The sequence below is a fragment of the Anoplophora glabripennis genome, unplaced genomic scaffold (genome assembly GCF_000390285.2).
Source record: "Anoplophora glabripennis isolate ALB-LARVAE unplaced genomic scaffold, Agla_2.0 scaffold312, whole genome shotgun sequence".
Taxonomy (NCBI): domain Eukaryota; kingdom Metazoa; phylum Arthropoda; class Insecta; order Coleoptera; family Cerambycidae; genus Anoplophora; species Anoplophora glabripennis.
Genome location: NW_019416409.1, coordinates 534,053 through 548,494, shown reverse-complemented (window position 1 = coordinate 548,494; position 14,442 = coordinate 534,053). Strand labels below are relative to the sequence as shown.

Sequence of the window (14,442 nt, the reverse complement as noted above, 5' to 3'; positions counted from 1 at the left end):
TAAAAATTATAAAAAATGCCCTGTATAAATATCGATATTAGCTAATACAGGAGCCTTTGTCTAACATTTGCCTATAACTCTGTCTGATTATTTTGTTCCAAGTGTTAGTAGCTGAAAGTTAATACAACTTCTTCGAGGTCATGTTTTTTCCAAAAATTTAAGGATTTTCTACATAACTTGGCAACCCCGCAGTAAAATGATAAACTGTTTAATATTGCCATATATATATATAATTTTCCCGGAAAACCATATATTTCAAAATATACAGGGTATTCCATTTAAAAAATTTAATCTTTGGCGTGTCCCGTTTTCACTCATCGCCCTGTATGTTTCAAATTAATTTTGTAGTTTAGGTTTCTTGATTCTGTACAACTTTTATATAAACTTTTTTTCTGTATTATGAGTAACAAGGGAGTTATTTTACATTCTCACAATAATGACCCACCTTGTATGTAGTTTGTAGCAGTAGTTACTAGATACCAATAATTTTATAAAACAGTTACGTATTTGTTTGTCACTTTTGTTTTGTATAAAACTCGGAGTACCAAATACTCAAAGGATTTTTAGATATTAGTGTCTCATAATACCTACAGTTTTCAAACCATAAAAATCATAGAACAGAAAAGAGCCCAAAAAAAGTGAAAAGTAAGGAATGAAACGTTAAAAAGTACATTCAAAAAACAAGCCCTTGAACCGTAGCGTAACTCGTACTGGAAAAAATCGATTTAACTTTTGATTTAGTTGTAAGTTTGAAAATATTTTAAAATAAACTTTAATATGTAGAATATTTCTAAGACATACCTATGCATTACTTTTTGTAACACAAAATAATAGTTTCTCTATTATATCGATTTTAGTGTCGATTAAAAAAAAATGAGATAAATTTACTCGTTTCGATAAAAAAATTTTTTTATATTTCCTTGAAATCAAACTAATTTTGTCTTCTACAGTAAAATAGAAATAATGATAATACCAACATTGACAATGATGAACATTCCGTCAACCTAATCTCTACCGCTCTTTTTTCACTTTGAAGATGATAAAGACGAAATAAAAAATCATATCATAAGAACAAAGACAAAAAGTTACATGAGTAGAGTACATAACACACAGTTGTAATCAAATGTCAAGAAAGTAGTACAGATTTTATGTAACGATGGGTGCCAGGGAAGCAGTCGATTTAAGGCCTATAATTATTTCATAACTGTACCAAAGAGGTTACAGCACCATATAACTTAATATTTATTATACAGGGTGTTTCAATTAAAACTTCTCACCTGGAAAATATCGGAATTAAACAACAAACAAAACCTGTCGTATGTCGTTGAGAGCAGAATTGAAAAACCTTTAAAACGAGGTGTCACTCAACATAGGGTGCTATTTAAAGTTTAATGGGATATTTTACGCCCTCCCTAAGAGGTAGCTTCCAAGACACCATGACCTACGTCATCTTGTGCCCCCCTTGAAAAGAAAATCGACGGTTTTTTTTAATTCCGATATTTTCCAGGTGGGAAATTTTAATTGAAACACCCTGTACAAGTGATGGTTACTTTTTCGGAACACTAATAAAACAAAAAAAGTTTCTTGAACAAAACAAAAGACAACTCTGTGTGTTGAACACTTTCATCAGGATAAATAAACCCCCAATAAAAAATATGTTACTCCACTGCCATCAATATTTCGACATGTTTAGAACATTTTGTTTGTCTTTTAAGAATTCTATTAACTTCTATTTTAGTCGGCGTTTTGGCCCCAACATCGGTCCGCGTCGTCCAGCAAGACCATCACCAGACGATCCCTCTGGAATGGGATGCGGCACCATCCCCAACGGTTGTCCTCCCTCCAGGTACAGAAGTTACGACGGCACGTGCAACAGCCTGCGTAACCCCGTTACGGGAACCCCCAATGCGCCCTACACCAGATTACTGCCCCCCAACTATGGAGACGGTAATAATAAGTTTTTTCCTAGTTTTTTTTTGGATAAATACATTCATTTTCATTTGTTAAGTCGATTTAACTTTAATAATGAATTGTAAGAGGAAATACAGTCCTTACGATATTTGTGTTGAGATAGAAAACCAAGAAGACCCCTGCGTCACTCTCTTGGAATTAACCGCATTCGACACCCGAAGTAGAAAAAACATTGAGGGAAAATTCTACCCCACAATATTGTACGGATGTGCATTGTACTCGAATAATACCCAGCTCAAAAATCAATTGTTCATCTTTGGAAAATGTGATTATAAGTATTATAATGTTCTGACTGAAATGTTAAATATTTATTTTAGGCATTAGTACCCCTACGATAGCAAGAAGTGGAAACCAACTTCCCTCAGCTCGTACAGTTAGTTTACTGGTCTACCCTGATGTACTTATAGTAGATCCACAATTCACCCTCAATGCCATGCAGTACGGTCAAATAATTACACATGACATGAGCATGATTGCTGGAAGTACACAAGCACGTAAGTATCCTTTTTAGACAGAAGTGTAGAGGTGTCTTTTTTAAAACTTGAAACCGTTTTTCCATAGCCAATACCATACCAAAATTGACATAATTTTTTTGAGTTTACTTAACACCAGATTTCGTTAATGTTGTTAGGACTACACAACGAGCTAGTGGTTTGAAATCAATGAGGTTAACGTATATAGTAAACCTAAAACAATGATTCCCAAAGTGGTCTATATCGACCCCTAGGGGTCGACTTGGAATTGCAAACTGCAAGGAATCCATGTCAGCGAAAACAAAAATTCGGGGTGCATGAGATGTAGGTAAATGGGGGTCCATCACGAGAATGGATCCCATTTAAGCAGGTCGTGACCGAAATTTTGGCCTTTCTTATTACAGATTTAAATTTATGAAGTAACTTGTAACTAAAAACTTGCACTGTGGCAGCTGTCAAAAACACATTTGAAGTTGATAAATTAGAACAATTTAACATTAGGCCAATCAATAGAGGTTTTGTTTGTGACAAAAATACTAGCAGCAAACGGACTGTGTCATCATATAAAGACAGTCTGTAGATTACTGATCTGTGGTCTGTAGATATATGCTTATACAGGGTGATTCACAACTTATCCAAAAAAATTTGGGAATAGATGCGGCATGAGAAATGGAGTCGTTATCGTAAATTTTTTTTTTGTAAAATCCTTAATAGTTTCCGAGAAAAAAATTATTGAAGTTATAGTACATTCAACCACTACATAGCTGGACAACTGTAGTCTCTAGCGTCATTCACAATACGCCTGGAGAGCCACGTGGCCTCAGCGACTCCGAATACTGAAATCCGCTTTTGCAATCGTCGCTACGATAGTGTTTATCTGTTATCTGTGGTGTTTACAATAGTTTTTTAGTAGTTAGTATCAAAAATGGTTTGTGTGTATAGCAACCCGGAGTTGATGGATATCGTTTTAATTTATGGCGAAGCATTTGTGTTATGGTGAAGCAAGACAACATTTGTGTTAGTTCGTAGAAACTGAGTAAGACGGACCCAAATGCTTTTACACATTGGTGGATAATTTTGAACAATTGTTGTTGTAACATCGGGTATGTCAAATGATTTTATTTTTTAAAAGCACAAATTAATTTTATTAATTAATAAAGGCAAAAGCAGTTGAATTTGCCGATACAAAATAGGTGCTATAAAATTCTATTTATATATTTCTTTCTTTGCGAAAGTTTTTGACTGTTTTTATCACACCGCCATGCCGGTCGCATTGTACGAGGTCAGGTTTTACAGTGGACCAGTTTCCAGCGTCGTGCAGAAGTGTATTTTTAAATCATTTTCGAACTGCCCTTTTTGAATTTTTCTTTACAAAATTGTATTTGTAAGGGTCCCCTGTACATCCAGAATTTTTTTTTTGGATAAGTTCTGAATCACCCTGTATGTTTCCTACTCCAATTTGTCCGTTTTTTTCAGCGTGAAACTTTTGGTTAGGCTTAATAATACGCTAAATATCTTTTACACCAACATTGATCAATTTGTAAATAAATGTCGGCAACTAAAACTACTCAAAATTTGGCATGACCTTAATAGTTAAAAGTATAAAGTTCCATAAAAAAAAAACAAGCGAAACAAGCCTGCGGCAAGAAGATACTATTATAAATGTGCTACAATGCCACAAGATCTTATGTAACAAAAAAAAAAAGTGGACTCACGGCTTTCACTACACAACTAATGCATTTTAACTTCACATAAATCATAGTTTCTCGTTTGACATTTGCATTAATGCATTTAATTTTTTTTTGTAATTAGAACCACATCAGACGAGATGTTGCTCGGACGACGGCCAGCTGTTGGAACTGGCTAATATCCCGGAACATTGCTTCCCGATAATGGTGCCAACAGACGACCCCATCCACTCCCCCAATAATATCAGGTGTATGAATTTTGTCAGGACTATCACGGATCGGGACCGTAGCTGTGTTGGGGGGTCTCAACCCGCAGAACAGGTAGGCTGATAGAAAATGTAGGCATAAAATAACGTCCTGGTATAGTCGTTACGATATCAGTTGGAACCGCATAAAAACATTTAACTCATAAACTCCAGAAAAATGTTGTGTCGTCTAGAATTACTATATTCCGAGCTATATTCCTATTTAGTTGACGATATTTTCGATTTTTTTGTAAATAAGCTTCCCGAAGTCCAACTATACGTCGTGATTCCACAATTACCATACGATTGTCAAGTTTTTTTATGTTTAAAACCGCATTGTAATAAAACATGTCGTAAAGTATCTAAAGATTTATAATGATAATCAGGATTATCGCTTCATTTATCTCGAATCATGTTTAAAGTAGGAACTTTATACATATAAATTATGCGCCGTATTACATCTCCTGTAAAATCGTCAATATTCTTTAATTTTGTATTTTTTCGTTGTACCGTGATTAATAACGAGTCCTTATTTAATTAGTTAATTCGCTAATCCGTTTCCTATTTTCTTTATCACATTGTTCAATATTTTCTCTTTTCAAACATTCATATACAATATTTAAAATAATATGTTGACTTGGTACGTGTAAATCTTTGTTTTGTAAAAAAGTTTGTTTCGACGCTTTGGACAAAAACAGGCTCGATTATTTGGGGATTTTCCCAGGTTATTTCGTTATTTTCCGTTTCAAAGGGTCTCCAGAAAGCCATGCTGAATTACTAGATAATTACATATAATATTTATTTTAATAACTATTACCCTTTACTGGTTACGATATGAACAAATATAAACTATTAATTAAGAATACGTATAAATATACCACACCAAACACTACTCTCCATGGCACTGACAAAGCCCAAGTGAACCGCGTTTGACACCAAACTAATTATAGAATACCATGCAAGAAATTATTTACGACCTAGTGGACCAATACAGGTTTGCTTTGACGACCGCGCGCCATTATTCTATGGCTAGAAATTGGCCTCAATGATTTGGGATCGAGGGGGATTATCCCTCTTTATCCTGCCTCATCTCGTGTAGGCCTGGACAGCGTCGTCTACCCCGACCGCAAATGCGGCCGGTGTAGGCGCTTTGTGGGACCTCCTTTTGTCCTGGCTGGGCCCCGCCGGCTAGGGCCCTTTCTTCTGGCGCTCTTCTTGCTTCGCCGGCTCGTCTGTGTAAACCCCGGGGGTAGTGTCATGTTTATGTGTGGTATGGTTGGGTAGGGTAGTGCGGCTATGCAGCCTGGGATGCGCTTTGCTAAGGTGGCCCTTAGGCTAGCGCGGGAGGGGAGGGTTAAGGAGGGTATGGGGGGTGTGTATGTGTGTGTGTGTGTGTCGTTGTCTTCGTTTCTTGATCCTGGCTGTCTCTGAAACAGAAAAGGTTAGCGGGCAGGGGGGGGTCATTGGGGTGGTCACCCAGGGTCAAAAAGTTGGTGTCTAGGTCTTTTGTGTTTGTCGGTCACGTCGGGTACGTAGTCAACGGCTTGCCTGAGGAGGGGATTGTCATGTCTAGCGGCTACGTCAAATCGTTTCTCCGCGTTTTGTCTTATTGTCTGTGTAGCGTTTGTGTATTGTAAGTCTCGTAATATGTCAGTGTTTCTTACGTACCAGGGCGCGTCGGTGGCCGTGCGGAGGGCTATGTTTTCCACAGCCTGTAATGACTTTAAGTGGCTTTTTGCCGCGTGACCCCACGCCGTGGAGGCGTAGGTTAGCTGCGGTTGAAGTACCACCTTGATAAGCGTTCGCTTATTCCTTAAACTGAGGGTGTTTCCACCTTTGAGTAAGGGATAGAGCCTAGCCCTGGTGGTCTTCGCTCGCGCCACCGTCTCCACGATGTGCGGTTTCCACGTGAGACGCTGGTCCATCGTCACGCCCAGGTATCGTGTTTGTCGATTCCAGGAGATGGGTTCCTGGGATAGTGTCAGTCTGTCAAGGTTTTGTGGGATTTTTCGTTTGGTAAAAAGGATAGCCGAACTTTTGTTGGGATTAATTTTGACTTTCCACCTGTTGCACCAGGTTTCAAGTTGGTCTAAGGAGCTTTGGAGGAGGTAGACGGAATATCTAGGATCTACGGATTGGGATGTGATTGTCAGGTCGTCGGCGTATAAGTATATGTTGGTGTTGGGGGGATGTGGGATGTCGGAGTTGTAAATGGTGTATAGGTGTGGGGACAGGACGGTGCCCTGGGGGACACCGGCCTCCATGGGACGGGTGGTGGAAAGGGAATCTTGGATTTGGATGCGGAATTTTCGGTGGTGTAGGTAGGATTTTATGAGTTTGGTAAAGGATATGGGATATTGGTTGGTGAGCATTTTCATCAGTAGGCCTTCATGCCAAACCGTATCGAAGGCCTTTGCGACGTCCAGGAAGACAGCACCATTGTACTGTCCCCTGTTGAAGGCCGCCGTGATGTGCTCGGTAAGGCGAAGGATTTGGAGTTCAGTGGAGTGATTGGGTCGGAAGGCGAACTGCTCGTCTGGAATGACTTGCAGTTCTTGGGAGTGGGTTCTTAGACGGGTTAGGATAATTTTTTCTACCACTTTGCTCATAGCCGGGAGCAGGCTAATGGGCCGGTAGTTGGATGGGATGGTGTGATCTTTGTTGGGTTTTGGGATAAGGATTATGTTTGCTGTTTTCCAGCGGGTAGGGAAGTGTCTTAGTCTGAGTGTCGCGTTTGTTATGTTTAGTAGGGCCATGAGGCCCTTGTGTGGTAGTCGTTTAAGTGTCGTGTTATGTATATTGTCGGGTCCGGGGGCTTTTCTGTTTTTAAGTCTGCGTATTATCAGTCTTAGTTCGTCAGGTGTTGCGGGGGGGATTATGTCATTGTCTGGCTCTCTGTCGACGCGTCGGGCCGCGCGCTCAGCCACTAACTCGAATTCCTCGTCTTCGTCGGGCAGCTGAGGCAGTCTACACTGCAGTTCCAGGCTATCGGCGAAAGCCTCGGCCTTTTCCTGGTTCGTGTAAACCACCCCCACGCTACCGTGGATTGGAGGAATTTTACGGCGAGCGGTCTGTCGCAGGGCCCTCTGCGTTTTCCAGAGGCTGTTGTCTTGTGGATCCAGCGACTCCAGGTGCCTAGCCCAGTTATCCTGGGCCAGTTCATCCAGAGCCGCCTTCACCCGTCTGTTAAGTACGTTTAAGTCATGTCTGTGTCGGGGGGGGGCGGGTGCGGGTGGCAAGCCGTTTCGCACGTCGTCTGTCACGTATTAAGTTTTTTATGTCATCGGGGAGGGTGCCCCGGGGGTTTGTCAGTCGGGGGACAATAGTCTCCGTCGTAGTCTGAGTCAGGGCGTTTTTAATGTCAGTCTCAAGGGAGAGGATTGCCGCCTCCAGATCATGGGTGGTTTCGATGACTGGGAGCGCCATGTTTCCTTGCATTACTGTTCGGAAACGCTCCCAGTCAGTGAACCTCCTTCTTTGACGACCAGCGCGCCGCCGCGCGCCGTCGATCCTACATCAGGCGGACTGGTCTACCAATACCGGACTCGCCGAATGACTATTCGAGTATAAATTACGAGACACATCGTGGCTAAAGCATAGGAAGAAATTTCAAGAGAAGTGCGGACGGTCCTGTGCTTTAAGATTCCCAGGTTCCAATTAATATCGTAACAACTATAGTATAGTATGTCACTGATATGTATGGAAACGGTCGATTATTTCCTAAAGTAAGGTAGCTATCGAAAAATTATAAGTTACAAACGTTTTAGGTTTTTTTAAAAATCTATTACAATAAAGAAAAATAAAGTATACATGATAAGTCAAAAAGCCTTGATGAAACAAAAGTTGCTGTTTCTTTAATGGAACACCCTGAATATTATTCCATATTTCAATTCTTCTCCAAATTCTAAACAAAATTCATATTACTTTAGGAGATAATCGACCGTTTCCATACATATGAGCGACCCTGTATAATATACAGGGTGTTTCATAATGATGTGCAAATATTTTAAGGAGGTGGGAGGTGGTTCAATACATTTTTTCGATTTGAGCCCCCTCCTGATAAATATTCGAATCTCAAAATGACCGAAAAAATTAGCCTTTTTTTTTGGCGAAAACGGTGAAACTTAGAAATTTGAATTTTATTACAAGTTAATAACAATATAATTAGTATAATAGTTACTAAAAACGTTATACTTATTGTAAGGAAAAATAAATTATTTTTTTGCTCGTAAACTATTAAGTACACGAAAAAATGAGAAGAGTGAAAAAAGTTTCTAAATGAAATGTAGTATTTAAAAGATATTTCTTGTTGGAATTAGCTAGCGTAGAAAAAAGTTCCGAGATAAATAAAACCAAGGGATGCTAATTACTTTCATTCAAAGACATAAACCAGAAAAAAAGACTACCAAAAGATATAATTCAATTAGTACTCAAAATAGTAACCCTTAAGTTTATGATAAACTGTTTTTTAGTTGACTGTGGTTAACCATTTCCTGGATCTATCCCTCGTCTATGGTAATACGGCAGAAGTAAATCAACAGTTAAGGCAATTTCAAGGGGGATACCTCAGGGTTGATATAAGGCAGAATCAACAGTGGCCACCCCGTTCGAACAATGCTTCCGGAATTTGTAACCTTCAGAGGGCGCAGGACGCATGTTACCAAACTGGTAAGATATTTGACTACAGAACGTCGTAAAAAGAGATTGACTGACGCAAAAAATTGGAAAAAACTGAACAGATGAAGAAATTCGAAATAAAATTATTTTTTGGGATATTTTAATGAATAAATCTCTAAACGGCTGTGGCGAGCTGCTTCAAATGCAGCTATTTCTCGGATTTTTGGCGGTATTCAAAGCGAACCCGATCGAGCTTCGGCTTATTCCGGATTTTTCCGGCTTATTCCAGTATCTCTTCCGTCCATTCGATGGTTACTGTAGTATTAGTATAGTTTGGGTTTCCGCTGGACATTAGTTATTCGACTGAACTATTAAAATAATAAAAGTAATAATGATTTTATATTCACTACACCGAATTTTGATAAAAAAAAATTGATTTAGTTGTCTGTTCCTGTTAAAATTTCGGTGGTTCTGCAACTCTGTAGTATTCATGAAGGAGCTGCTTCTGCAGGATAACCTATGAAAAAATATATATTCTCCTTTCAGGCGATGCCCGAGCGAACCAAAATCCTCAACTGACTCTCCTCCAGATTGTCTTCCTTAGGGAACACAACCGACTGGCCGGGATACTGGGCCAGCTGAATCCCCACTGGGACGACGAAACCATCTTCCAAGAGGCCAGGAAGATCAACATCGCTCAGCACCAGCAGATCACTTATTACGAATGGCTGCCTATTTTCCTCGGAGAAGACAACTTGGTGCAATCAGGAATCATCTGGCACACCAATGGATACGTCAACGATTACGACGACACCGTCGATCCCACAGTCTTGAACGAACACGCCACGGCTGCCTTCAGATATTTCCACACACTCATCATTGGAAATTTGCAGTGAGTAAAAACTACGGTATACAGAAGCGTGATCGCTTTTGTTTTGATGGAATCAAGTTCTGCGACATTCAGGCCATATTTTTGACAGTACCCAAAGCACGAAACTTGAAACGGAACGAAAACTTCGTGAAAAAATTGCAATCTTATAAATGTATACTTTGCAAAAGCCAATTCATTATAGTATTATTCAAGTAATCCAAATGCTTTTGGCGAATGCTCCGCCACATTAGGTATAGTTGAATTTTTTAAAATTATTTAGGTGTAAACAAACAAATGTACTTTTAAAAAGATGGCGGATTGATGTTACAGGAGGATTAGTCCATTTTGCTTCTATATTATTCAGTGACTACGATTATTTTACATATTCCAAAGAAGTAAACAAACTGGATATATCTTTAGAAAAGTATGTTAAAATAGTAATAAATAAAACAATTTCAATAACACATTCAAGGATTTGCGCCAACTCTTTCATTAATTAAATCGTTGCTACACATTTTAATTTAATTCAAAACTACATAAACCGCAGCAAAATTAAACTGCGAATACGCACAAAACGAAAACTGTTATATCGAATAACACTCACAAAATGAAAACTATTATACCACGTGCTGTCCGATTCTGTATCCATCGATGATCGTCCTTTGGTGGTGATTGCCTTCGATCCGTTTCCACCAATAATTTCGCAGTTACGCATGTGTCATGCTTGATCATTGTTTACTTCATTGGAATATGTAAACTGAGCATTCAGAAATTGGTTGTTCGAAACATATAAAGAAGAGATAAATGAAACATATATTTTTTTAGTCTGATTACTGAAGGCAGAGGTACAAGAGGAACCTTACGCCTCAGCGATTGGTTAAACAGGCCTCAGATCCTGGAAGAAGGCGACAATTTCGACGACTTAGCACGCGGTCTCAACACCCAATGTCAACACGCTGCTGATCAGTTCCACGACAGCGAGGTAAGAAAAAAATATAGATAAAGAAGAATAAATAGTAAAAGTTTATCAAAGTTAAGCAAATGTATCTCTAACATAATATATTTAATACCAGAAAGTACAGTTGTTACGATCTCAATTGGAATTGCATAAAAACATAAAACTCATAAATTCTACGGAATCCATAGACGTCCAGAAAAATTTAGCCCTGTCTGGTCTAGATATATATTATATTCTGAGCTATATTACCATATAATTACCATATGATTGTCAAGTTTTTCATGTTTAAAATTGCATTGTAATAAAGCATGTCGTAAAATATCTAAAGATTTATAATTATAATCAGGATAATCGCTTAATTTATCTCGAATTATGTTTAAAGTAGGAACTTTATTTTCTTTATACATATTATAAATTGTGCGCCGCATTACATCTAGTAAAATCGTCAATTTTCTTTAATTTTATATTTTTCCGTTTCCTCTTTGTACTGTGATCAATCCTTCTGTAATTACGCGATAAATTGTCGCTTTTGATATCTTAGTTAATCCGTTAATACGTTTGCTAACTTTTTATCACATTGTTCACTATTTTCAATTTTCAAACATTCATATATATTTAATATAATACGTTGACTTTTCGACCGGTTCCACTATTTGGGGATTTTCCCGAGTTATTTCATTATCCTCCGCTTCAGTCTCCAGAGAGCCACGCTAAATTACTAGATAATTACATATAACATTTATTTTAATAACTATTTTACTGGTAACTAATAAATAATAATACGTATTATATCAACAACATACCCCGCCAAGCAATACTCTGCACTGCACTGGCAAAGCTAAGTGAACCCGTGTACCATACAAAAAAATATTTACGACCTAGTGGACCAATACAGGTTTGCTTGGATGACCAGCGCGCCACCGTCAATCTACATCAGGCAGACTAGTTTACCAATACCGGACTCGCCGAATTGTTATTCGAGTATAAATTACGAGACACATCATGGTCAAAGCATAAGAAGAAATTTCAGGAGAAGTGCATACGGTCATGTGCTTTAAGATATACAGGTTCCAATTGACATCGTAACAACTATAACATGTAGTTGAAAAAACTATGGAACCCATTGGCAAACAATGAAAAGTTTCAACATTAATAGAAATAGGTACATTGAGTAAAATTGTATTATATTGTTTCAGATTACGCATTTCCTGTTTAGAGCTCAGCAACAATTTGGCTCCGATTTGAAAGCACTGGACGTTCAGAGGAACAGGGACCATGGTCTAGCTTCCTATAACGATTATAGAGAGTACTGTGGCCTACCAAGAGCCACATACTTCAATGACTTCTTAGACGTTATTAATTCTGATGTAAGTAAACGTGATTTTTTATACGTAAGGCATCTGCACCAATCAAGGTTGCACTAAGCATTGTGACCTTTGTTTTTCTTTTTGTCGCACAATGAATGCTTCCCGAACATTGCAACCCTTACTGAAGGTTTTTGCACCGCCCTCTAACACATACAACCACCGATTGTTTAGATTTCCTTCAATTATCGCAGCTCCTTGAATCATTAAAGAGGGTTTATTTGGAAATGGGGTTTTAATTTTAACAATATATCAAAACGAAATAGTAATATTAAGTAATATAGGATGTTTACAAATTTGGGGAGGATATTTGAAGAGCAAATAAAATGAGGTACTAAAAGTGGATTACTTACACAATAATATGAGGAAACATTTTTGGAACCGCTGACTCAGCCGATACTCGATTGGTAAAGTTAAAGATAGGAATTCGAGAAACAGATGACTTCACTTAAACATTTGTTCACTAATATATTTGCTTGAAACTTTAAACAATAAAAGACATGTATGCATAATGAAAACTAAAGTTGAACTGATAATAACACTTTGAACTAGCAGTTTTTCTGTTTACTACAAAAAACGGTACGCGAACGACGCTATTTACTGCCACTACTATTCACCTATATAGTGTGTAAGTCGAGAACCACTACAGAGGTTGTCAATCACTTTTAGCAATTATTAGTGCATTCTGTACGTTGATGAAATGTGAGATACTGAGTTTTAAGAGATGCCTATTAAGGCTACTTAGCCATATTTTAAAAAAAAATCCCTAAAGCGATTTAAAGAACTTTCACGTATTTTTAAATTTTCAGAAACATGTTCAGAAGTTTCAAAAATTGCTTTAGTTTTCTCTAAAAATTGTTTTACATTGACAATTTATTCATGAATAAATTGACGAAGTTCTTCATGAATTAATTCACGAATTTATTGGTAAACATTGTGGTTTTACACTGCTACAGACTTTGTCAAGTTTTTTGACGTATGAATCAGTTCTACCAATGAATCAAAGAAGCAAATAAATTTTAAAAATGTCACCTTTCCACTCATAATTGTAGTGATACAACAGCGGTACCGTTCTGACACATATTATATAAATATTAGTTTTTGTAAGTAACAAATCAGTAAAAACAATGCAAAACTAGCACGACGCCACACAATTACTTACATATTCCAATAACAAAACCTCATGACTGATCTGAGGCTGGAAATCTGTTGGGTTGGTACTTCTGAACTTCACGAAGAAATTGACGAAAATTAGAACATGCTCTAATTCGTCAAGAACTTGATGAATAAATTCATGTAGTTATTTGACAGCAGATTTGGTGCATTACACTTGTCCAATTTCTTGATGAAGCGACTTCATGAATTAATTGATCAATAAATTGTCAATGTAAAACAACAATAATACCTTTAAAATGACGTAAAAAACGAACGAATTTTTTAAAATATTATTTAATACTTTTTATATTCTTTTATACGATGATTAAATACCGTTATTATTTCATATCTACTTAGAGCCGTTTTTTTCAATTATCGAGTAAATTTAATAGTCGGTTAAATCGATATCTGTCAATTTCTTATAGGTTCTTAAATGTTTTTTATGAAACAGATATTGATTTAACAGGTAAATATATTATTTATTATGAGGTAGAGAAAAACCTAATATTAAACAAACCTAAAATCTGTGTCTAAAATCTGTGAATCTAATTCTATTAAATTTATCAGCATTTAAAGCTACTTATAAAAAAAAAAACAAATCTGCGGTCACAACTATTTATCTTCTTTTATTAAAATAGATAATAATCGTGATCGTGATCAACATGTAATTTAAAAATGCTAAAATTGTTAATCTGAAGAAATGATTATATTATAGATACATTATCCATGACGCAGTGGCGTGTCGGATATGCATCGGGAATTTACGTGATAATTCACGAAAATTCCACGGTACATACATTTTTAAGCGTTATAAAATATTTAGAAAATCAGAAATTGTATACTACATATTTATTGAATGAAGTTCGGTTAAAAATAGTGTCATTCTTTTAATAGGAAATTAGGAGTCAATGTAACGAATACCCTCAGGCGACGCACATGATAGAATAGTCCAACTCACGCTCCATTCATAACAGGGCTGCAGTTTGAATTCTGACCAATAGGAATTCGAAAAACGCAACCGATGTCGACGGATAGACTAGAGATGGGCGCGAGTGTCATTTCATTTCTTTAGAACTAAATTAACTGAATTATTTTCTCGT

The 14,442-nt window shown here is 37.3% G+C and overlaps 1 protein-coding gene across 2 annotated transcripts in view; it reads left to right on the top strand.

The window, feature by feature from the left end:
- The window catches only part of LOC108910632 (peroxidase-like), a 53,810-nt gene that overhangs the window by 36,277 nt on the left and 3,091 nt on the right, over positions 1-14,442 (top strand). For both annotated transcript variants that reach the window (XM_018715311.1, XM_018715312.1), the window contains exons 3-9: positions 1,739-1,947; positions 2,289-2,465; positions 4,257-4,453; positions 8,850-9,045; positions 9,541-9,886; positions 10,691-10,847; positions 12,020-12,190. In XM_018715311.1, coding sequence (XP_018570827.1) covers positions 1,739-1,947; positions 2,289-2,465; positions 4,257-4,453; positions 8,850-9,045; positions 9,541-9,886; positions 10,691-10,847; positions 12,020-12,190 — 1,453 coding nt within the window. The remainder of the gene's footprint in view (positions 1-1,738; positions 1,948-2,288; positions 2,466-4,256; positions 4,454-8,849; positions 9,046-9,540; positions 9,887-10,690; positions 10,848-12,019; positions 12,191-14,442) is intronic.